We start from the raw sequence: 25,241 nt of genomic DNA, 5'->3' as shown, positions 1-25,241 counted from the left end.
AGGATATGTGGGGGTACTTATGGGTTATTAGCTCTCAGCTGGTGTGCCATGACCACACAAAGATGCAGATAAGTCACAACCACCGTGACTCTCCTCCACCTCAACGCACGGCGGGGCGCTTCTGTCTCCTTAAGGCGCTGCCTTCCCGGCTCCCTGGAGTCCTTCCCCTGCAAGAGACTTTTCCCTAAGTCGCGAGGGAGAGATCGGAAGGACCCGACGGCGTCCAAGCTTAAGAGCTGTTCAGAAAGCGACGCCCACGGTGCGACCGGGGTAAAATCGAGAGTGCTTGGGGAAAGTCACTCGGTCAACACGCCTCGCCAGGCTACAAGCACTGCTGGCTCCATGGAGATATTCTGGGCTGCACTCGACTTACACCACTTTACAAGTCACCGACTCGGAAGGCACCGTCGGGAGCCGCACGGTAAAGACCGGTGCCAGGCGCTGCCTCGAGTCAACACGACCTTCAGCCGCCGCGCGGGGCCGAGAACGTTCTACTCGGCCGCAGCGGCCACGCCCACGTCCCGCCTTTTCCCCGTGGTGGGGACAGAACCTGCCAATCAGAAGTTCCTGAAGCATGCAAATAAGCCTCCGCCCCCAGGGGAAAGGCGTTTCCCTAGACTTGCAGCTTCCTTCGCAGACGCCGCCTCGCAGTTTTGTCTTCCATCCAGCACGGCGCTCAAGTCCGTTAGCTAGGCCGGAAGTGGAGACCCGAGCGCCCCGCTGGCGGAGCCGGAAGTGCGCTAGCGAGGCGCTTACTGGCCGGAAGCCGAGCCCCGGACACGCCCACCTGCCGTTGGCGTCGCAGGTGTACCTCAGACACTTTGACGGCGTCGCCGAGGAGGCGGCTGGACCACCGTGGGGTCCAGGCGGAGGCCGAGGGCCGAGTCGGCATGGCGGAGGGCGGGAGCCCCGAAGGGCGGGCCGGCCCGAGGGCCGCAGGTAACGTGAGCGGCTTGGGGTGGTGGGGAACGGGGGCTGCGTCTCTGGATCAGTCAGAATGACGCTCTGGCGTCCAGCGCCCGTGTCCTACGTCCCCGCCGGCCAGGTCTGCGGAGCCGCACCCGGGGTCAGTTAGTGGACGTCAGGCATCGTGGGGCCCAGGGCGCTACCCCCGCTCTCGGCCTCCCGTGGTCAACCCTCTCGCGGGATTTTTTTCTTTCCAAAGTTGGTCTTGTAACTGCCACCCTGTTAGCCGATCCTAGTCAGTGACCACAGCCGTGACACGGAGCACGGATCCTCTTCCAGGTCTGAGCACACTGGTCAGGAAAGGTCCTCAGAGGTCGGCCCGCTGTAGGGCAGGCTCCTTTTCCTCATCCCGTCCTGCCAGTCAGCGCCTCGTAGCCACTGGACACCCCCTACCCCCCTTGACGACCATGCTGTCCCCAGAGAGCCTGCCAGTGACACAGCGCTTACAGCGGCGCTTGACCCACCTACCTGCAGAGAAAGACTGACATTCGTCATCTGCCCCAGCATCTCCACTTTGCCGTACTGCCACTGTGAAACCGAGAATTCCCAGGAGAGGAACTTCCTGGTGCGAAGTCCCACATGGGGTCTTTCTGAGACTGCCATGCGTGTGGTAGGGACCTTGCTGTGCCCATCTCTGGTCTTGGAGAGGCGCTTGTTTTGTTCAGGGAACTCTTTTAGGTATCAAAATCTCAGAAGGCCGCACAAATGACAGTCTTGTCCTCCCTCCCTCCATCAAGTCAACAGGCTTTATTTATTTATTTAATTTATTTATTTACTGTTGGCTTGGCTCACGAGGTTATCAGGGTGACCTGAAAAGGCTAGACAAAGCCTTTGCCACTCAAAACTTTGGTTGGCTTTGACTTTGATCTCAGGGACAGACAAGATCTCCGAGTGGACTGCTCTGTCATGCAGGAGTGTCATGGGAGACACTCATGGGGTGGGTAAAAGACAGCTATTCCTTAGTGTGGAGAAGGGTCCTGTAAAAGAATCTGGTTTTGGCCTTTCAGTACCCGTTTTGTTAGTGTGTCCAGCTCGGGGTGGAGAGACTGGTCTTGAGTGCTATCGGGGGTAGTTGTGTTGTCACTGGAATGGAAAATCCGAAAAACACAAACATGAAGTGGCCTTTGACTCTAGAATTGGGGGAATTTCTGAGGGTGCCCTGCTCCCGGGCTGGTAGCCTTGAAGAGAGATGAGCAAAGAGAGGTCCAAAGAGCTGATCAAGTCCTCTGGTGCCCACTTTCTTGACACATCTGTTTCTTCCCCAACTTTGGCTTTGGACTTGTATATCCATCGGTAACTGCATTGTACTTGTGGAGGGCAATGATTGGAGGAGGACCTGGATGGAGCCTTAAAGAGCAGTTTCTGGGCTTGATGCCCACCTGTTGATGTGCAGCAGCACATCAGGTTGTGGGATCCGAAGGAGCCACGTAGGTGTTTGTGAACCTTGTGCTGCCATTAGCCTTTTTGTCTTCCCCGTTCAGTGGACTTTCAGATCCTGGAGGGTAAGGATGCCCACCTACTCATCAGCACACTGTCCCTTTAGGAGAGTCTTGTATTCGGTAGGGACTCAAAGGACATTCTGTTTGAATATGAAAACAACATCTAGAAAAAGCCTGTTTGTGAAGGGTATGCTTTAGAATGATGCCTGGTCACATGCTAGGACATCATCACAGGGTGGGAAACTTGTATCGCAGCAGTTAGAATTTGTGCTGTTTTTATAACACCTTTTGATGCAAGTTTTTATAAAACATCAGTCTCCTGGAGTTAAGTTTGGACTTTGATGTGAGCAGCGATGCAGATGTTTCCAAGCAGGTGATTAATTGTACAAATGTTCTCCATTGACTACATTTCTCTCTCTGCTTTTGATGCCTGGTTTTGTGTTGCTATTGTTTTGTTTTGTTTTTGTTCAGTTTGGTGAGAGTTTTGTTATCTAGTATGATAGAGTTTTTTTCCACCCCATTATTTTGTTTGTTTGTTTGTTTTTTGTTTTTTAAGATAGGGTTTCTTTGGCTGTCCTCCAACTCACTCTGTAGATCAGGCTGGCCTTGAACTCACAGAGATCCACCTGCTCTGCCTCCCAAATGCTAGGATTAAAAGGAGTGTGCCACCACGCCCATTATTCTTACTAAAACAAAAAACAATTCTCCCTTATGTATATCTACAAATAAATTTTGGAATATTTTTGGCATATCCCGTATTAAATTTCTGAAGAGACTGGCTACATTTTATTTATGGGTAACCTTGGGAATTCTTTTATATTGAATCTTCTCATTCTAGTACATAATACGTATGGTTTTTCTATTTAGTCCTCTTTATTTTTTGTTATATAGGCTGTACTTGTATTTATGCATTTACTTTTTAGTTTTTTACTTAGTTATAATTTTTCTATTTCTTTTTGTGCGTGTGTGTGCACATGTATATGTGGAGGTCAGAGGTCAACATTTAGTGTTATCCACCTTATTTTTGAAACAAGGTTTCTCACTGCATATGGAGTTTGCAGATTTGGATTTAGCTAGACTGGCTGCCAGCCAGCCCAGAGATCCACAGCCCTAGGGAGCCTCCTGTTTCTACCCCTGGTAGAACTACAGGCGTGTGCAACTGGTCTTGGCTTTTTATATGAGTGTTGGGGATCTGAGCTTAAGGGCTGGTGTTGGCATGGCAAGTACTACTAACTGAGACATCTTGAAGTGTAATTTTTATACAATGTTACATTTGAGACTTTTCCTGTTATTTTCATTGCTACAACAAAATACCTGAGATAGGATAACTATAAAGAAAAGTGATTTATTTAGTTCAGTCTTAGAGGCTGAATTTCATGGTGCAGGTTCTGATGTAGGTACCTCGAGGCAGACACCAGTGGAGGAACTGTGATCTCCTGGCTAACCAGGAAGCCAGAGTCTAGGTGGGGCAGGTTTCATGTTCTTATAATTACCCTCTGATAAGACCTCTCCAGGATCCCAGGAGAAATTCTGCAGACCTGCAGGAAGACACTTTCCCACTGACCCTGTGGCCCATGTGATGCCACACTGGTTAAAGAGCTGTGTTGTCTCTCAGCACTACCATACTGGGCAGGCCTCTAACACACGGACCTCTGTAGATGCAGTAGTATTCTGCTGAGGTTTTTCTTCTCTAGACACCTTTGTTGTTGTTTCTCAGAGCAGCAGGGTGGGAAACTCACCTACCTTCTGTATAGCAACTCTTGTTTGGCCCTTGGTTTTTAGTAACCAGCTGTCTTTGTAGTAAAGGAGATGGCTGCCATTCTCCTTTCAGATGCCCCATTTTAAAGATGGTCTTAGTTAGATACTTGGGATAAATTAGAGTAATTACATGCTAGAATTTTTGGCGTAATATTTTCGATTTTAATTTGGCAGTACTTTATGTAGAATCTTCTATGCTATAAAGTTCCTGTTGGCTCATTGTTCCATTGCTCCCCAGTCGATCACATGGACTAGGACATTTTTTTTTCTTTTTAGAAAAAGAATTTTATCAGGCTTGGTGTCAGGGATGGCTAGTTTGATAAGGGAAACCCTACAGGTTTTCTGGGAATTTGAAAGTTCCTGTGTGGCTGGGCAGGAAGGAGCCTCTGCAGAAGGCGTCCTATTTGGTTGGCCTTGCTAATGGTTTCCCACACTGATAGGAGCCCCTCTCTTCATGCAGGTCCTAATCTGAAGGAGTGGCTGAGGGAACAGTTCTGTGACCATCCACTAGAGCACTGTGAAGATACAAGGCTCCATGATGCAGCCTATGTAGGGGACCTCCAGACCCTCAGGAATCTACTGCAAGAGGAGAGCTACCGGAGGTGAGTGTCCCTGCTGGGGCTGGTAGCAGGTATTAGCCTGTGGGTCTTCAGGAGACTGAAATTTGTGGTTTGGATTGCCGATTAAGACTGATGCTGCAGGAATGCCTTTTGATTTTATTGGAGGGACAAAAAGAAGAATTACTGGTGGCCGGGTACTGTGGGCAGGTGTCCCTGGGTTCAAGTCTGGCTTTGTGATTGACCTTTGTGTTTTCTGGTAATTTGTTCTATCTAGGCATTAGTTTCCTCAGTGTTTTTCTTGAAGGCAATGTTAGAGATGTCAGTAGTGGCCTTGCCCCTCAAAGTCCCCTATGGCTCTTTAAAATAAAAAAAAAAGATGTTTTATTTAAAACGGGGTCTCACTATGTAGCCTTGGCTGGATCAGAATTTATTATGTATACGAGGATGGCCTCAAATTCACAGAGATCAGCCTGTCTCTGTGCTCTAAGTGCTAAGATTAAAGAAAGGTGTGCACCAACCACTATGCCTGACTATTTTATTCATTTAAATTATGTGTGTATGGGGGACGGGTGGGTATGTGCATGTAAATACAGGTGGCCACAGGGTCCTGAAGAGGGAGGTCATCCCTTGAAATTAGGTGATTGTGAGCCACCTGATGTGGGTGCTGGGAATTGAACTCAGGTCCTTTGAGAGTGTCACATGCCCTTAACCATTGAGCCATCTCTTCATCCTTTCTCCAATGGCTCTTTAGCCAGAGTAGTCCTTTTTCTACAACTACTTTATTGCCATTCCTTTGATGTTCTCATTTTCACTTCTCAGGTCTGTAGTGATCAGCCATAGGCCAGCTGACTTCCCACTGTAGGGATGTGGTGGTGCCATCTCCTTTGTTTTCTTTTCCTGGCCTCCTGATTACAAAATCCTTCCAGTTACTGAGTCCTGGATCTTCTTTTAAAGCTGAGAGTCTTGCCCTGTCTCCCTGTGCAGGATGCTAGGAGAGCACCCATCATTTTCTCTGGGGGCTCCTTGAGTACTTTGTCTGAATGATATTGAATACAAATGAAACTGGACTTCATACTTCTGTGTTTTTACTTTGCCTGGAGGAGTGGACGCAGTGGATTGATGGAAGTCTCTGTGGGAGACCTACACTACTGCCTTTGTGTAGACAATTCCCAAGTAAAGGATTCCTAACCAGCCAGGAGTGTGCTCCTTTCTTATATTTTTGGTTGTGAGCCTAGCCTTTAACGGCTGAGCCATCTCTCCAGCCCAATGTGCTCCTTTCTTATCCTTCTGATGTCTTAGCATTATTTCATAGAGCACAGGCTGGAGAGATGACTTAGCAGTTAGAGCACTTGTTGCTCTCACAGAGGACCCAGTTTCAATTCTCAGCACTCACATGAGACATCCTCTTCTGACTTCTGCAGGCACCAAGCATGCATATGGCACAAAAAAATATGTACAGGCAAAACATCCATATGTGAAATAAAATGAATAAACCTAATAAAACCAAGCACAAAATTTAAATTTATTTAATGTGGCTCAAGCCCCTGAAAGACTTAAGCATACAGACAGAGCAGTAGAATGAAAGAGTTCAGTGAAGTTCCTATTGTGCTCCCCTTCCCTCTCCCTGTCCCCTCTCCTCTCCTTGTCCTCTTCTCTCTCTTCCCTTTTTCTCCCCTTTCCCCTATTTCTTCCTTCACATTTGGCCCTTATGTAGTTTAATAGCCTAGGCTGGCTTTGAACTCCAGACCCTTCTACCTCTGCCTCCCCCTCCTGAGTTCTAGATTATTGGCCCATGCCACCACACTGGCTCCTTTCTTAAACTCAGGGTTCATGAATGTCCTTTTTCTTTAACATTTTCTTTTGCTGTCCATGTCTCTGGTGGTGAGTTCTGGAGGGTTCCTGGACTTTATTGGCCCGTATCAGCCTATATATGACTGGAGGTGGAACACCAGGACTGGTTTAGAGAGACACTGCCTATGGGATGGTCCTTAGTTTCTGCTTCAGTGTGGAAGCTGAGGTTAAACACACCTTGGTTTCTGACCTGGAGGGTCAGTGGACAGCATAAATACTTTTCTGGTGGTCATACTGTCTGAGAGCTGTGTCTGGACAGTTGGCTGCCACTGCTGGCCAAGAATGCTGCCCCCATAATCTTAATGATCTCCTAGACTCTCAGTTATTCTGGGTCAGGGTAGGAGGAGATAGATTACTACTATTGATTGTCTTTATCTGGAGAGGATTCCAGCATTGGACCTTTATAGGTGGTCACTAGTAAGAGGGCGTGCGTGGCCCTTCCTGTCCTGCCCTGTGTTCCTGATGGATCTATATAAGTATTGTAGAGGAATAGGCGTTGAAATGTAGGTTAGGTATCTAAGAACTAGAAATCTCAGTTTTAGTGCTGATTATTTTGCTGAAGCCCCTAGTTTCCTTGTCACTGGACCCCAAATGCCTATTTTCTCTGCTTAAGTTCAGCAGGGCAATTGTGGAAGCATTTCAGGACATAGAACACAAAGGGCTGGAAATGTAGCTCAGGGGTAGAGTGTTTGCATAATGTGTACAAGATCCTGGGTTTGATGCTTAGCACCATGAGACAGAAAACAGAACACAGGTGAAGGTATTCCAAAACTGGGGGGTTGGCATTGGCTACCTAAATAGCTGTCTTTCTTGGGAGCCTTTGCCAATGTGAGAAGAGGGAGAACCGCTCATTTGCCTGGGGTGACTCTCATAAGCTCCCTGTGTTCCCCATATAGCCGCATCAATGAAAAGTCTGTCTGGTGCTGTGGCTGGCTCCCCTGTACACCACTGAGAATCGCAGCCACTGCAGGCCATGGGAACTGTGTGGACTTCCTCATACGCAAAGGAGCCGAGGTGGACCTAGTGGATGTCAAGGGGCAGACTGCCCTGTATGTGGCTGTAGTGAATGGGCACCTGGAGAGCACTGAGATCCTTTTAGAAGCTGGTGCTGACCCCAATGGCAGCCGGCACCACCGCAGCACTCCTGTCTACCATGCCTCTCGCGTGGGTAGGGATGACATCCTGAAGGCTCTTATCAGGTCAGTACTGCCTGTTTCTCTACTTGGTTTTTTTCTACTTTAAGAGTGTGCTTGTTAGAGGACTTGGAAGGACTGCTTCATTAGTGCCCTTCTTTGCTTTCTCACCCACTGATACCTTATGCTTACTGTTATTTTTCTTAACTTTTTGAGTTGTGTGCTTATTTATTTTTAACAATGTAAACTTTCTTTTATTTCTTTATTTCTTTATTCAGTGTTCTGCCTGCATGTATCCCTGCAGGCCAGAAGAGGGCATCAAATCTCATTACAGATGGTTGTGAGCAGATATGGCTGCTGGGAATTGAACTCAGGACCTTTGGAAGAGCAGGCAAAGCTCTTAACCACTGAGCCATCTCTCCAGCCCAACAATGTAAACTTTCAATGAAATTTACCTTCATTTATAGCTTTGGCCATATCCTCTAAAGTCCCTTTTCTTTCTTTCTTTCTTTCTTTCTTTCTTTCTTTCTTTCTTTAATTTTACATGCCAGTCCCAAGTCTCCCTCCCTCTTCTCCTCCCGCTCCCCCCATCTTCCCCCCACCCTACTCCCCATCTGCTCCTCAGAGAAGGGTAAGGCCTCCCTGGGAAGTCAACTAAGTCTATTCCATCACTTTGTTGAGACAGGGCCAAGTTGTGCCCCACCCCCAGTGCCTAGGCTAGCAAGGTATCTCTTGTAGAGAATGGGCCCCCACAAAGCCAGTTTATACATTAGCATCCTTATTCTTGAAATATTAAAAAAAATTTCGTGTGTGTGTACCATGTGTGGGTACCAGAAGGGGGTATCAGATCCCCTGGAGTTGTTACAGGTATTTGTGGGCCATATGATGTGGGTGCTGGGAACTGAACTCTGGTCCTCTGCAAGTGCAGCAAATGCTTAACTGGTGAGACATCTCTCCAGCCTCCAAAGCTCAATTTTTTAAATAGCTATAGTTGAGGTTGATTTCTTCTTTGTTCTTAGAGTTTTGGAAGAGGATTCTGTAATAACAGTGAAGTTTTTCATTATTGATGCCCCTCACACACATTGTTATGAATGCTTGCATGGTGTGTTAACCTAAGTTCTATTCTTCAGGATCCCCATTTTTTTCTTTGCCATCAAAGCAGCCAAAATTTAGAGAAATGTGTAAGTCTGTAATTACTGTTGTGACTTTTGTCAGTTGCCTCTGCATTTCAATTAGATTTTGAGCTGAGTGTTGTGATTTAATTATATTGATATTACATTTCCTTTTGTTTGAACGAGCTTTTGTTCTCCCCTTTTATACTTTGAGTAGCATCTTTCCACCCTAGATGTCTTATTCATCCCTTAATGTGGAGGCCAGCTAGTTCTAGGGTGGGCTAGTGTAGCTTAGGTAGCTAGTTTGCTCTTAGTGAGAGGGTAGTTGTTATCATAGAACCTTCATCCAGTAACTGAGGGGAGCAGATGCAGAGATCCACAGCTAAGCACTGGGCCAAACACCTGGAATCCAGTCATAAACAGGGAGGAGTGATATTATGAACAAAGGGACTAAGACTGTGATGGGGAAACCCACAGAAGCAGCTGACCCAAGCAAGTGTGAGTTCACTGACTCCAGACTGACAGGTGGGAAACCAGCATAAGACAAACTAGGGCCTCTGAATGTGAGTGACAGTTGTGTGGCTTGGGCAGTTTATGGGGCCACTAACAATAGAACGGGATTTATCCCTAATGCATAAACTGGCTCTTTGGAGCCCATTCCCTATGGAGGGATACCTTGCTCAGCCTAGATACAGGGGGAGGGCCTTGGTCCTGCGTCTGGTGATCTGACAGGTGACAGACTTTGTTGACTGTCCATGGGAGGTCTCACCCTCTCTGAGGAGTGGATGGGGGGTGGGATGGGGAGAAGGTAGGGGAGTTGAAGGATGGGAGGGAGAGGGAACTGGGATTGGTATGTAAAATAAGATTGATTTAAAAAAAAATGAGTTGGAAGCTTTTCTATGATTAGGATTTTACAATTTATCACTGTTAATTTAAGTCTTAAAATTTGTATTGAAGATTTAGTTTAAGAGCCTTTAGCATCAAATATAAAACTTATATAAATAAATACAGTCTCCCCCCCGCCCCCAAAAAAAAGAAAAGAAGCAGATAAAAGTTCCCTTGTAGAAGAGTGCCAGCAGTGGTTTCTCAACTAGGTTCTGGAAGTATATTTTTCCAAAAGGGTTATATACTAATCAGCTACAGATTAAAGATAAATGATCGAGGAAGTTTTAAATTAGAGGGTGATAAAGTTTGGGCTTCAAAGAAACTCATCTAGTCATTTCTAGCATGGCTATATAAACTACCTTGAATTCATGCTTTTGCATCTTAGAGAATTTAAGGCATTAATGTGGAAATGTTTTTTTAATTTTTTTGTTTTGTTTTTTGCTTTTTGAGACAGGATTTCTCTTGATAACAGCCTTGGCTGTCCTGGAACTCACTCTGTAGACCAGACTGGCCTCAAACTCACAAAGATCTGCCTGCCTCTGGATTAAAGGTGTGCACCACCACTGCCTGGCTATATTTTTGAATTTTTTATATTTGTGTGTTTGTGTGTGTACATACGCATGTTCATGCACATTCCATAGTATGCCTGTGGAGGTCAGGGGATAACTTGTGGGAGCTGGTTTTCTCTTTCCACTATATGGGTTCCAGGGATGGAACTCAAATCATCAGGCTTGGCAGGAAGATCCTTTGCACACTGGAAATGTTTTTGAGTAGGATCAGTTAATGAAATTCCATTTTAGTTCAGAAATCCCTGTGGACATTTCAGATGATATATCCTGTTTCCTCTGTGGAGCACAGGGCACTACTCTGGCAAGCAAGCATATTAACGTATTATTTTATTTAAAATTTCCCTATATTCTAAACTTTATGATGATTGACTTTTAGAAAATGGAAGCTTGCTGGGTGTAGTGATGAACACTTTTAATATCAGCACTGGGGAGGTAGAGGCAGGTAGAGCTCTATGAGTTTGAGGCCAGCCTGGTCTACATAGCAAGTTCTAGGCCAGTCGGGTACATGATGAGACCTTGTCTAAAAACAAGCAAGCAGGCAAGCAAGCAAGCAAGCAAGCAAACAAACAGCCAAAAATAACAAAGACAAAAATGGAAATGGTACTGGTAAGTTACTAAATGGGTAATATCATCAAAATAAAACCCAAACTTCCCGGCCTGTCTGTATCACTTTTCCTGTAGGCATGCCTTTCATCTTTCATTATTGCCATTTTCTGGCTCTCTGTAAGGTACTTCCTTTTTTTGTTGGTAAATTCCCTTGCTCTACATTGCTGATATTTTAGGATAGAAGGTAAGAAATGATGTTTCTGTGTGTTCAAGGTTATATTGACTTGTTCAGCTGTTTTGGGTGTGTAGAGATAATAAAAGCAATAGAGAAATTTAGAAAATATTTAGGATTAAAATGAACTGGATCCTATTCAGTATATTTTTATGAGTTTCAAAAACTGTCTTTCCTATTGCTCAATAGGTACCAGATTGTTACACTGTCACCCAAGATTGTTTTTTAATTAATTAATTAATTTATTAAAGATTTCTGCTTCCTCCCCACCACCGCCTCCCATTTCCCTCCCCCTCCCCCAATCAAGTTCCCCTCCCTCATCAGCCCGAAGAGCAATCAGGGTTCCCTGCCCTGTGGGAAGTCCAAGGACCACCCACGTCCTTCCAGGTCTAGTTAGGTGAGCATCCAAACTGCCTAGGCTCCCACAAAGCCAGTATGTGCAGTAGGATCAAAACCCAGTGCCATTGTTCTTGAGTTCTCAGTAGTCCTCAATGTCCTCTATGTTCAGCGAGTCTGGTTTTATCCTATGCTTTTTCACATCCAGGCCAGCTGGCTTTGGTGAGTTCCCGATAGAACATCCCCATTGTCTCAGTGTGTGGGTGCACCCCTCGTGGTCCTGAGTTCCTTGCTTGTGCTCTTTCTCCTTCTGCTCCTAATTTGGACCTTGGGATTTCAGTCCGGTGCTACAATGTGGGTCTCTGACTCTGTCTCCTTTCATCTCCTGATGAAGGTTAATATCCAGGAGGATGACTATATGTTTTTCTTTGGGTTCACCTTCTTATTTAGCTTCTCTAGGATCACAAATTATAGGCTCATTGTCCTTTATTTATGGCTAGAAACCAAATATGAGTGAGTACATCCCATGTTCCTCTTTTTGGGTCTGGCTTACCTCACTCAGGACAGTGTTTTCTATTTCCATCCATTTGCATGCAAAATTCAAGAAGTCCTTGTTTTTTACTGCTGAGTAGTACTCTAATATGTATATATTCCATACTTTCTTCATCCATTCTTCCATTGAAGAGCATCTAGGTTGTTTCCAGGTTCTGGCTATTACAACCAATGCTGCTATGAACATAGTTGAGCATATACTTTTGTTGTATGATAGGGCCTCTCTTGGGTATATTCCCAAGAGTGGTATTGCTGGGTCCGGGGGTAGGTTGATCCCGAATTCCTGAGAAACCGCCACACTGCTTTCCAAAGTGGTTGCACAAGTTTGCAATCCCACCAGCAATGGATGAGTGTACCCCTTCCTCCACAACCTCTCCAGCAAAGGCTATCATTGGTGTTTCTGAGTTTAGCCATTCTGACAGGTGTAAGATGGTATCTTAAAGTTGTCTTGATTTGCATTTCCCTGATTGCTAAGGAAGTTGAGCATGACCTTAAGTTTCTTTTGGCCATTTGAACTTCTTCTGTCGAGAATTCTCTGTTCAGCTCAGTGCCCCATTTTATAATTGGGTTGATCAGCATTTTACAGTCTAGTTTCTTGAGTTCTTTATATATTTTGGAGATCAGACCTTTGTCAGTTGCGGGGTTGGTGAAGATCTTCTCCCAGTCAGTGGGTTGCCTTTTTCTCTTAGTGACAGTGTCCTTTGCTTTACAGAAGCTTCTCAGTCTCAGGAGGTCCCATTTATTCAATGAGGCCCTTAATGTCTGTGCTGCTGGGGTTATACGTAGGAAGTGGTCTCCTGTGCCCATGTATTGTAGAGTACTTCCCACTTTCTCTTCTATCAGGTTCAGTGTGTTCAGACTGATATTGAGGTCTTCAATCCATTTGGACTTGAGTTTTGTGCATGGTGATAGATATGGATTTATTTTCATTCTTCTACAGGTTGACATCTAGTTATGCCAGCACAATTTGTTGAAGATGCTCTCTTTTTTCCATTGCATACTTTTAGCTCCTTTATCGAAAATCAGGTGTTCATAGGTTTGTGGGTTAAAGTCCGGGTCTTCTATTCGATTCCATTGGTCGATTTCTCTGTTTTTATGCCAATACCAAGCTGTTTTCAATACTGTAGCTCTGTAGTAGAGTTTGAAGTCAGGGATGGTAATGCCTCCAGATGATCCTTTGTTGTATAAGATTGTTTTGGCTATCCTAGGTTTTTTCCATTTAAAGTTGATTATTGTCTTCTCCAGGTCTGTGAAGAATTTTGATGGGATTTTGATGGGGATTGCATTGAATCTATAGATTGCTTTTGGTAGAATTGCCATTTTTACTATGTTGATCCTCCCAATCCAAGAGCAAGGGAGATCCTTCCATTTTCTGGTGTCCTCTTCAATTTCTTTCTGCAAAGACTTAAAGTTCTTGTCAAATAGATCTTTCACTTCCTTGGTCAGAGTTACCCCAAGATATTTTATGCTATTTGTGGCTATCGTGAAAGGTGATGCTTCTCTGATTTCCCTCTCTGCTTCCTTATCCTTAGTATATAGGAAGGCAACTGATTTTTTGGAGTTGATCTTGTATCCTGCCACATTACTAAAGGTGTTTTTCAGCTGTAAGAGTTCTTTGGTAGAGTTTTTGGGGTCCCTTATGTATACTATCATATCATCTGCAAATAACGAAAGCTTTTCTTCTTCCTTTCCAATATGAATCCCCTTAATCCCCTTATGTTGTCTTATTGCTATTGTTAGAACTTCAAGCACTATATTGAAGAGGTATGGAGAGAGTGGACAGCCTTTTCGTGTTCCTGATTTTAGTGGGATGGCTTTGAGTTTTTCTCCATTTAATTTAATGTTAGCTGTCGGCTTGCTGTAGATAGCTTTTATTATATTTAGATATTACCCTTGTATCCCTAATCTCTCCAAGACCTTTATCATAAAGGGGTGTTGAATTTTGTCGAATGCTTTTTCAGCATCTAATGAAATGATCATATGGTTTTTTTCTTTCAGTTTATTTATATGGTGGATTACATTGATAGATTTGAGTATGTTGAACCAGCCCTGCATCTCTGGGATGAAGCCTACTTGATCATAATGGATAATTTTTCTCTAATGTGTTCTTGGATTCGGTTTGCCAGTATTTTATTGAGAATTTTTGCGTTCATGAGTGATATAGGCCTGTAGTTCTCTTTCTTGGTTGTCACCCAAAGATTATAAACAATCTGGAAGACATGCCCCTAATAAGGAAGGAAGAACTGTATGAGACATAGATTTCCTTTTGCTAGTTGAAAAGTGACGTGAGTGAACAGTTTTCTGCTTGTATTCTCCTCTCACTCCTAGAGAGTCTCAGAGCACAAGTAAGGCTTTATTTGTAAAGGAGTCAATAAAGAATATTTGCCTTGTGTGTCCCCAGGCCTGGGCTGCCCCAAAGAAGCACTTTTGATTCCAGTTCCTTTAGTCACCTGAAGTGGTAAAGAGAGATTGTGAAGCAGGACTGCTGGCTGAGACTGTTGGCTGTCTGTCATCCAGGCAGGGAAAATGGTATTATCCCATCTTTCCTGGACCCCGAGTATCAGTCCCCACAAGTTGAGTCCCTGTGTATTGTCATTTCCTGTTCCAAGTGAAATACTCAGGTGATGACACAGTTTGTGAGACACGCCAGAGAGGGCTTAAGTAGACAGGTGACTGAGGTGACAGATAGGTGACTGGTTTGCCACTGTAGAGGATCCTATTGGGCAGGAATCTTGCAGAAGTAAGTCCTGCTGTCATTGATCCTGTTTCTCCTGCCTTTCATTTTGATTCTTAGATGATAGTGGTGTCTGCCAGGTTTTTCATTGTAAAGCTGCTCTTCCCTTTGTAACTAGTATTTTGTTGGGAGTCATTTTGCAATATGGTTGCAAAATGACTCCCAACAAAATACTAGTTATATATATATATATATATATATATATATATATATATATATATATGCCGTGCGTTTCATTTAGTGTAGACTTATGGTTTCTTGTCCAGTGGAGTTACAATACATCATTGTTACTTTGATGATCACATTAATGTTACTAGTGGCTTAGGCCAGCTTTGTGTGCTTTTGACATGTCCCTACTGCTTGGTGAACACATCCTTACTTTCTCACATAACAGGATAGTCTAAGCTCATTGTAGACTTTCCTGAGTCAGTCCTGGAGTAAGTCCTACAGAGTCCAGTCTACTTTCAGTGAAGAATCTGTGCAGAAACAAAGATCTAAGCTGGGCAGAGAAGCAGAGGTCTGTTATATAGTTATTTGAAAGATTGCCACCAGTTTGTACAACAAACTGTGTGTTTCTTTTTTCTGTCTCAAAAAAGAAACCAAGACCTGAAATGAAGTACTTTTAGGAGTGTGTTCTACTCTGGAAGCATTGCTGTTCCTTACCTGGAGCTGAGGGTGTGTGTCCATATTACTTCCTGTTCCCATCATACGCTGTCTGTACTTAATCTGCATCTCTTCCTGCCTCCCCTCACTTCTTCTTGTCCCATTTGGGCTCCACTGCCTTATGCCAAGCCCCTGTCCTTAGCAGGTACCTTGCTTGCCTTGTTAGGACTCTGCCCCCTGAGCCAGGCTACCCTCCCTGTTGCAGCTGGCTGACCCCTGGTTAGTGTAAAAGAGATAGGTAGTTTGCACTTGCCCTCAGGCAACTCTAAATGCTGTATATTTGGGGGTTTATGGAGCATGCCAAGGGCAGGCAAAAAAGACTATCTGTGGGTCCTTCAGCACCTATACCTAGTGAGAGATCTTCATAACATCAGCTCTAGGAAATCGCTTACTTATTGCTGTGCACCTACCTTCTGGGCAGGGCTGCATGATGCTACCCTGCTGGGAAGCTATGCTTCCTGTGTAGGTCCTCAGGTCCTTGCAGTTGAATCTGATGCTGGGATTATCTCCACTAATCCAGTCTAGACTGTCTGAAAGAAGACTCATCATATTGGGGAGCATAATGTGGTTGACCAGTTATGGATGTACTTGGGTTTGTTGGTTCCTTTTTGTTCTCACATTTTAGTGGTTGCTTCACCATGTAAAGTGTTTGCATGGTTCCAACTGTAATCTACACAACAAGGGATATTGGAAAAGGTCTAACTTCTAACCTTGTCTCATTGTCCTGATCTCTCCTTTCCCTCTAGGTAAACATTTACAAAGGTCTATGATTTGTCCTTCACTTTTACAAATGAGTAAATGTATGTGTGTGGCTGAGTATTCTATATTTGCACATGAAAACCTGTAAGATCAGTATAAACTGCACACTTTTCTTATCTCACCTTTCTCACACATCCATGTGCTCTGGAAGACATTCCAGAGCTGTATCGAGCAACATTCCTCCTTCCCTTCATAGCTTCCCTGTTCTGCTTCTGAGGGATAAACCAGCCAGTCCCTGTTGGTAGTTTCCTGGCTCAGCTGTTAGGAACAGTTCATTAGTGCTCTAATGAATTGCATTGTGCACACATCATCTTAGTTTTGCAAATGTGTCTTGGGAACAAGTCCCAAGAAGTGTGGCGGATGGGTTCAAGGGTAAGTGTGTGTGTAATTTTGATAGAAGTACCAAATGTGTCTCCTCAGGGATTGTTCCAAAGAGTGATAGTTCTGTTTCTATTAAAGCACAGTCAGTAAACACTGGACTTCCCCACCCTACAGACACAAAGTAGAACCTTAGGGTACTTTTCAGTCTAACAAAATTTTGTTTATCTTGTGTGTGTGTGTATGTATGCGTATGTGCACTTCCATGGCATGGGGCATGCATGGGTGTGGTGGTCAGAGGACAACTCACAGAAGTTGGTTCTCTCTGTCCAGTGTCTTGGTACCAGGGGTTGAACTCAGGCCATCAGTCCTGACAAGGTTCTTTACCCACTGAGCCATTTCACCAGCCCCAGGTGGTAAGTTTGACCTAAATAATCTTTCCAGTTTCTATATGGTTTTATAGTTTATTTGTAAATTCTTTTTTTAAAATAAATTTCTTTTAAGATTTTATTTATTTATTATGTATACAACATTCTGCCTCCATGTATGCCTGCAGGCCAGAAGAGGGCACTTGATCTCATTACAAATGGTTGTGAGCCACCATGTGGTTGCTGGGAATTGAACTCAGGTCCTCTGGAAGAACAGTCAGTATTCTTAACCACTGAGCCGTCTCTCCAGCCCCCTTTATTTGTAAATTCTGGTCTGTTTGGAATTTATCTTGGTGTGCACTGTGATTAATGGATGTAACTCTCTCTTTTCCCATATGGATTTCCAATTGTCCTGGGAAAAAAGTATCAAAAAGTTTAAGACCAGGGCTTGTGACATGTGGGCCTGCTTGTTGGGGTTTCTGTCCTGCCCAGTTCCCACAGCCGGCAAGGTCCCAAAGAAAATCACACAGAGGTCTCCATAAGTAATATACTGATTGGCCCATTAGCTCAGGCTTTGTACTACCTCTTATAACTTATGTTAACCCATTATTCTTATCTATGTTAGCCACATGGCTTGGTACCTTTTTCATAAGGGCAGGTCACATCCTGCTTCTTCAGTGGTCTGGGCAGGACTAGGAGGAATGGGCTTCCTCCTTCCTAGAATTCTCTTGTTCTCATTGCCCTGCCTCTACTTCCTGTCTGGTTGACCCGCCTATACGTCCTGCCTGGCCAATCAATGTTTATTTAAAACATGATTGGCAGAATACAGACAATTCTCCCACACCAAGGGCTGGAGAGATGGTTCAGTGATTATGAGCACTTCCAGAGGACCTGGGTTCATTTCACTGCACTCAAATGAAAGCTCACAACTGTCTGTAGCTCCAGTTCCAGGGGGTCTAACATAAACATGTAGGCAAAACAGTAATGTACATAAAATAAAAATAAATCATTAAAAACATTTTTAAAAAGTTCAAAACTACTCTTCCCTCTTAAGATAGTTATTTACTGTATATACTTAATTTATGCTTGCAGTTGGGTCTGTTGTAAGATGTTGTATGAGTTTACATGGGTCTTCTGGCTCATCCACATGCTTGTGTTATAGTTTTATAGATCTTTATACTAAGCCCTTCTTATGGTGGCGCTATCTCTTCTGCATGGTTGCTTTGCTTTTGATCTTTTTTTTTAAATTTATTTATTTATTTATTATGTATACATTATTCTGTGTGTATGCCTGCAGGCCAGAAGAGGGCACCAGACCTCATTACAGATGGTTGTGAGCCACCATATGGTTCCTGGGAATTGAACTCAGGACCTTTGGAAGAGCAGGCAGTGCTCTTAACCTCTGAGCCATCTCTCCAGCCCTGCTTTTGATCTTGTTTCATCTTCCAGTGAGCTTTAGAACCAGTGTATTAGTTCCAGGGGTACTATTTATTTGTAATTAGCTTCAGTAGTTCAGTAGTTAATTTGATTCATAAAATCAACTTCAGGAAAATTTGTGAGATTCTGAGCCTCTTCTAGTGTTTGATATGTCTATTTCTTAGGTCTGTTCTTATAACTCTGATTTATTATGTTTATGTTTATATAGATCATTTAAAAATTATTTTGTTGTCATAATGGCTACTGCTTTTCTACTTAATCTTTAAGCTGGGCTTTTGTTTGTGTGTATATATATATGTATATATATATATATGTATATATGAAGGCTGTCATTTTAGTCTGTTATGTTAGTGAATTATCTTATTGCTTGTTGTTTATTCATTTCTTGTACACCTTTTTAGATTTTGTAATCCTTTCCTCTGAGCATAGAGAATGGTTCATTTCTTCCTTTCCAGCCTTGTTTATCTGATCGCCTTTGCCAGTTACACTCCTCATGCTTTCAGCATCGGCGTCACAGAGGCCACCATGTGGAGGGTCTGTGCTGTGCTTCCCTGTAGCAAGGGGTACTCTGGTACTTCCTGTGAAATAAGATGATGATTTCTGGCTTCAGAAAATGTATTTTATCACTTTAAGGAAACGGCTATCACTTTCTGTTTCATAGGATATTTTAAAACATGTATAACTCTTGGCTTTTGCCTTCTTGCATTATTAGTGTTAATCAGTATTTTTCCTTGAGATCCATTAATACAATATATTCTGTTAATGGAATTTCTAATATTAGAGTTAATTTTTAATTTTTAGGGTAATCCCATGAGTTTTTGGTACACTGCTTTCTAAATATGTATTTGGATTTTCTTTGTTATTATAATTTTTTGCTTATTGTAGATTTTAAAATTGAGTTGGGTTATTGTATTAGTTTTATAATGAATTTGAAAGTTTTTTTTTTCTTTTACCTCTGAAATTGTATAGTCTTGAATTATTTTATTTTGCAAAATCTGAAATACTTCCCTTTGGAATGTGCATGAATGGATTCCATGTTTTCATTTGTTGCTTTCTCTTGCTGGAAGTCATCCCTTGATACAACAGTAGAGTTTCTGCATGTAGTCTTGGCACATAGACAACTTAAAATACAACACTACTACAGGTGCTGTACTGTTGTAATCTATTGTCTAGACAGTAAGGACAGGAAAGTGACTGCACATGTTCCTTATTGGCTGAGTTTTCCCCTAAATATTTCTCAACAGTGGTTAGTTGAGTCTTTGGATATGGTTCCTGCAGGTAGACTGTGTATGACCTGTGGAGTCTCCAGAGGCTTCCTGTCAGATGCCTTCTTCAGAGTGCTAGACAGGCTCTGTGGTGTGAGTTTGACTTATAACTTATTTCTCTCTTTCTGTAGGTATGGGGCGGATGTTGATGTCAACCCTCACCTGACTCCTGACACCCAGACCCTTTTCACAAGGCGGCTTACCTCCTTGGTGGTCTGTCCTCTGTACATCAGTGCTGCCTACCATAACCTTCAGTGTTTCAGGCTCCTTCTGAAGGCTGGGGCAAATCCTGACTTCAATTGCAATGGTCCTGTCAACACACAGAAATTCTACAGGGGCTCCCCTGGGTGTGTTATGGATGCTGTCCTGCGCCATGGTTGTGAGGCTGCCTTTGTGAGCCTGCTGGTAGACTTTGGAGCCAACCTGAACCTGGTGAAGTGGGAATCACTGGGCCCAGAGGCAACAGGCAGAAGGAAGATGGACCCTGAGGCCTTGCAGGTCTTTAAAGAGGCCAGAAGTAAGTAGCCTGAGCTCAGTACTGTCTTGTGATCTGGAGTTGACTGAACCAGAGCACTGATTTCTCTTTCAGAGGAATCCTGATTCCCAGATGCTTACAGCTGTCTATAACTCTAGTTCTAGGAGACTCTCCTCTGGCTTTTGCAGGCACTTCATGAATATGGTGCCCAGACATACATGCATGCAAAACACCCATACACATGAAAATAAATAAATCTTAATTACAAAATAGCAACTCCCCCCCCCCCAAGAAATTCCAGTTAAAGCACTTAATTAAATAAAGCCTTCGGTTAGGACCAGTAGTTCTCCAGAGTGGCCGTTCAGAGAGAGAGAGAGAGGACAGAATGTAGGCTAGAGGACAGCCTTGGGTATTTCTCTCAGGCTAGCAGAACTGCAGGGATCTGCGTCCCTCGCTGCCCAGTGTTGGGATGACAGAATGTATACTACTCGGTTTCTCTGAGAGGTGAGTCCCTGTTCTTTCAGGGCAAGCTCTTTACCGACTGAACTCTCACCAGCTCCAGATGGTTATTTTGCCATTCCCAAACACCTAAAGCTGGTGCCAGAAATCTATAAAAGTAGATGTATGCTTTCAACGTTCTTAGAATTATGTTCTCTACCGTTTTGCTCTGCTTTTTGACCTCATTCTTAGCTAATGGTTTCTTTTTCACATTTTTTCTTTTTTACTTCTTTTTTTCTTAGTTTGTTTTTTTTCTTAATTTGTCTCTTAGATCATTGTACCAAGTGAGGGGTTTCATCATGTCATTTTCTTTAAAAATATTTTTAGTATATTTATTTATGTATGTGCGAGGGAATCATGCACATGCCATAGTATGCGTGTAGAGGTCAGAGGGAAGCTTACAGGAGTCTTATGGGTTGAACTCAGGTAATTAAGTGTGGCAGTGGCGTTCCTACTGAGCCATCCTGTTGACCCATCATGGTGTTCTCATTCATGGGTCATTTGTTTTATTATTCATCTTTGCTTTCTCAGCCCTTTTTATATCTGACTTCACATGTATTTATTGAACAGTTATAAGCTCATTTTTTAGAGTTCTTTTTTTTTTTTTAGTTCCCTTCAAACAGCCTTAGATTGAGTTCTGTGATAATCCAGTTTTTGTTAAAATAAGATCTGGAGTTTGTGTAGAAGTTTGCCAAGGAATTAATAAGTGAGTGGCAAGAGAGTTTGAAATTTACCTGTGCTTGGGTTTGCTGTCAGTGCTCTCTGGAATTCAGAAATTGTCCTGTGTGTCTATCTTAATTTTTGCCTGGTGCCCTCTCTCCCTCACTCCAGCCATCCCGTCAGAGGATATCAGAATTGATAATCTTATATTCGGTCTCTTGTAGGAAGAATAATAAAAACCCAGATATTGGGGTTCAAGCTGAAGATCAGAAAAGCAAAGCAGCCAGCCACTGGCTCTTATCTCTACCTCAGACTGAAACAGGAGAGATCCTGTCTACATGAATCCTCAGTCTGAAGACTGAGTCTAAAACCTGTCTCCCCCTGTTTTATAATCCTCTCTCGTGCTGGGATTAAAGGCGTGCACCACCACTGCCTGGCCTCTATGGCTAACTAGTGTGGCTGCTGGGATTGAAGGTGTGCGCTACCACTGCCTGGCCTGTATGGCTGACTAGTGTGGCTGCTTTGCCCTCTGATCTTCAGACAAGCTTTATTTATTAAAACACAAATAATAGGCTCCTGTTGTCTCTTATTTCCCAAAGAACATTAATACCAGTGTATTTCTGTTGTCTATATCCAAGCCAGTTCATGGAAACATTTTGTTTAGCTCCAAGTTGCTGGCTGATGGCCAGGTGGGAAACAGGCTGAAAGAATGAAGGTGCTTGCATTCACAATGTTTTTCTTGTCGCCTTTTCTTCCTGAAGTAGTGCCTTGGCTGTATCTTTTTGATTTGGGGCAGGACTGCCAGCCTAATCTCTGAATTCAAGTACTACAAACTTGATGTCCCCAGGCCTCCTTACCCCTGCTGGGACAGAGCAAGAGTGTGGGTCTTTTGCTCTCATCTTTGGGGTCTCCCGTGGACAGCCTTTTTTAGGGCACTGAGGATTACAGGAGGTGGGGCCATCAAATGCACTCATGCCTGGTTAGATGGAAGAAGATAGCAAGGCCTTCCTTGCCTCCGGGGCCTCCTTGGCTCTGAGATTAGGAATGCTATGTTAGTGCAGTTGTGCCCACCATAGTCAGCTTTGGCCATTTAGAACCAGGATGGAATAAACCTTTTCCCTTCACACTTTCCAGGTATTCCCAGGACCTTGCTGAGTTTGTGCCGTGTTGCTGTGAGAAGAGCTCTTGGCAAATACCGACTGCATCTGGTTCCCTCGCTGCCACTGCCAGACCCTATAAAGAAATTTCTGCTTTATGAGTAGAGTTCAGATGCAGCGTTGACTGCAGTGAGGAAGCCAATCATCTGCAGTGAAAGTTGACTCTTATATCCTGTGAAACATGTCCTGCGCTGCCAACTTGTTCCCTGACTGTCAGTGAAGAAGAAACAGCCATGTTCTCTTGAATTGTGATTCTGTCTCAGGTGCTTGGGCCATCAAACACTCCTTGAGTCACTGTCAACTGAGAGGAGGGGCATACAAACTTAATTTTGTTCTTCTTCAATATCTGTTCTGGATTTTTACTGTTATATATTAATGAAATGGGTTGTGAAATGTGTGCAGTATGGGTTGAACCTGCAAGCCTCGTGGTAGCCCTAGTGGGGAAAGCGTGTATCTTCCAAAGGTTTTTATGTTCTTGCTTTGCAATTAATTATTCTTTTAAGGCTTAATATCCAAACACGAAGAGAGTTTTGATAAGAAAACATGTAGGAAACAGACACACAGTCTGTTTTCCTGCCTGGGTTTGTCTGTATGTGCTGTTAGGTGCGTGTCCCTTCTTACTGCTGCAGCATTCTCTCTTGGAAGTGTCTTCATTCCAAGATGGTTTCTTGGCTGCATACACTGCCTGCTATCTCAGTGCATGGAGGTCCCAGCACAGTGTCCACAGTGCAGCACCTGTCCTGGCAAAGGTTTTCTGACAGACGTCTCACCCTGGGGATCTTCAGACAATGATTACCTTTAGGAGGCCCACCTAGAACTAGCCAGGAAGTGACTGCCCACATTCAGACCAGGGACCATCCCAATAGCACTCACTGCCACTTCTTACAGGATAAGATGACACTGGGGTGCTCTGTACAGATCCTCCCGTACAGAAAATGGGGACTGTATGGGCTACCTGGGTGGTTCCAGGCTAAGCAGTTCCTGCTGCTTGGTGCCCACCAGAGGCTGTGTCTCCCTCTTTCTGGTTCAGTGCCTTTGTGGGCAGTCCTAGAGATCTTTCCCCGTCCTGCCCAGGGTTGTTGGTGAGAGAGATGACTCAGTGCAGGTGTGAGGGTCATGGGCAGTTGGATCAGGAACTACGCATAGCCTTGAGCATCCTCGGGTTGCTCCTGTTTGGTGAAATTGCATTTTGTCATTTTGAAACCTCTTGGGACTATTGTGTGCATCTGTGGTGATTGTAGACTTGAGAATGTTTAGGGGCAAGCAGATGTTAGATCTGTTAAAATTTTGACCATGAAAGAAAACTAACTTGTAATGATACTTTACTGTTGAACCATCATGTGGTTTAGTGACCATCTGTGGATGGAGTTCCAAACCTCACCCCAGTGTCTCAGAATGGCCCTATGCAGCAACACCAAGCTGGCCAAAATGCACTACATGGAGTTCTAGTGGGCCTTGCCCCAGCCCTGGCCAGTGAGTACTGTGTCTGGGGAGGGAATGAGCTGGGCCAGAGCCTGTTCCTCCCCAACCTCCCCCAGCTGTTCTGTAGGGGGCCCAGGCCACATGAGTAGCATCCCCTGTGCTTATTATTTTCAGAATCTCAGCACTGTGAGGTTCTGCTGCTTGTTTAAAACTTGGAGCTGGCAAACCTGAATGCGAAACAGCATTGGTGCTGACTGAGGACACACCTCCTTGTTTTAGTAGCTCTATGAAAGTACTGCATTTTGTTGCTCTCAAGGAGGAGGTACAGGTAGGAAAGAGCAACACTATTGTGAGCACCCCAGGATCATGAGAGGTACCATGGGGAGCTGATGTGGCCTTGGTGAGGACTGCTGTTTACTCGACAGATTTCTGAGAGCTCTGGGTGTCTTCTTAGTGTGGAAATGTGGTAGGCCTGATGACACTACTGCCTTCTGACTGAGCTGGCCCTAGCAGAGGAGCTCAGTGGCCCAGAGGAAAGGGGCCTGAAGCTGTCCCTGCTTATCCAAGGGGGATCTGTGTGATTGTTGCTATTCCTGGGGCAGCCACTTGATTTAAACAGAGGTTTGTGCCTTGAGTCTTGGCCAGGCAGGCTGGAGTTTAGCCAGTGCTAATGCCTCAGAATTTATCTTTGTGTGTGCTTTTAGACGTATTTTCAGAAACCTACCAATGTCATACATTTTGTAGCTATTGTACTCGCGATGTTTATCACTTTATTTATTTGCTTTTTTATTTATTCACACACTTATTTGTTTGTTTATTTATTTATTTATTTATTTATTTATATTCTTCTTCCCTGATTGTTTTGTTTTGACATTAGGTAAATTTAGGCAAAAATACTTTTTAAGTAGGTAATTAGCAATTTTTAAATGTTGGCCATTTCTGTTATCAGGCTTAAGGACCATCAGTTTGAAAGTTTTCCCTCTATTCTTTCGTGCATGATTTAAAAATTTTGTTGTTGTTGTTTGTTTGTTTTGAGACAGGGTTTCTCTGTGAAACAGTCTTGGCTGTCCTAGAACTCGCTCTGTAGATCAGGCTGGCCCCAAACTCACTGAGATCCACCTGCCTCTGCCTCCTAAGTGCTGGGATTAAAGGCATGTGCCACCACTGCCTGGCTTCACGTATGATTTTTTTTTTAAAGATTTTTTTATTTATTATGTATACAACACTCCTTCCATGTATGTTTATATGCCAGAAGAGAGCACCAGATCTCATTATAGATGGCTGTGAGCCACCATGTGGTTTCTGGGAATTGAATTCAGGACCTCGGGAAGAGCAGTCAGTGCTCTTAACCTCTGAGCCATCTCTCCAGCACGTATGATTTTTTTTTTTAAGATAAAAATTTTCTGAAAAGGAAAGTACCGTATATGGGCCTGAGCAGAGATAAGCATGCCCTGACCTGTTTCAGCCAATTCCTGGAGCTGTGGAGGCTCCACTGCAGGCAGGAGGACCTTTGTGCTGTGCCTTTCAGTGGACTCCAGTGATGTCC

General features: G+C 43.9%; 1 protein-coding gene across 2 annotated transcripts; it reads left to right on the top strand.

The window, feature by feature from the left end:
• Window positions 1-766: 766 nt before the first annotated feature.
• Window positions 767-24,807, top strand: Asb1 (ankyrin repeat and SOCS box containing 1). Of its 2 annotated transcripts, XM_041649430.1 has the most exons (5): window positions 767-939; window positions 4,624-4,765; window positions 7,471-7,773; window positions 19,615-20,000; window positions 22,251-24,807. In XM_041649430.1, the coding sequence occupies exons 1-5, from the start codon at window positions 891-893 to the stop codon at window positions 22,376-22,378; spliced, it is 1,008 nt and encodes a 335-aa protein (XP_041505364.1). In that variant the 5' UTR covers window positions 767-890; the 3' UTR covers window positions 22,379-24,807. The 2 variants fall into 2 exon arrangements, with proteins under 2 accessions (XP_041505364.1, XP_041505365.1); XM_041649431.1 differs by lacking the exon at window positions 7,471-7,773.
• The last annotated feature ends 434 nt before the right edge of the window (window positions 24,808-25,241 follow it).

This window comes from Microtus oregoni, unplaced genomic scaffold, assembly GCF_018167655.1.
Source record: "Microtus oregoni isolate MIOR12 unplaced genomic scaffold, Mior012 000004F_ref0000308, whole genome shotgun sequence".
Classification (NCBI taxonomy): domain Eukaryota; kingdom Metazoa; phylum Chordata; class Mammalia; order Rodentia; family Cricetidae; genus Microtus; species Microtus oregoni.
The sequence above is the reverse complement of the archived record's forward strand: the minus strand, read 5'-3'. Positions and strand labels throughout refer to the sequence as shown.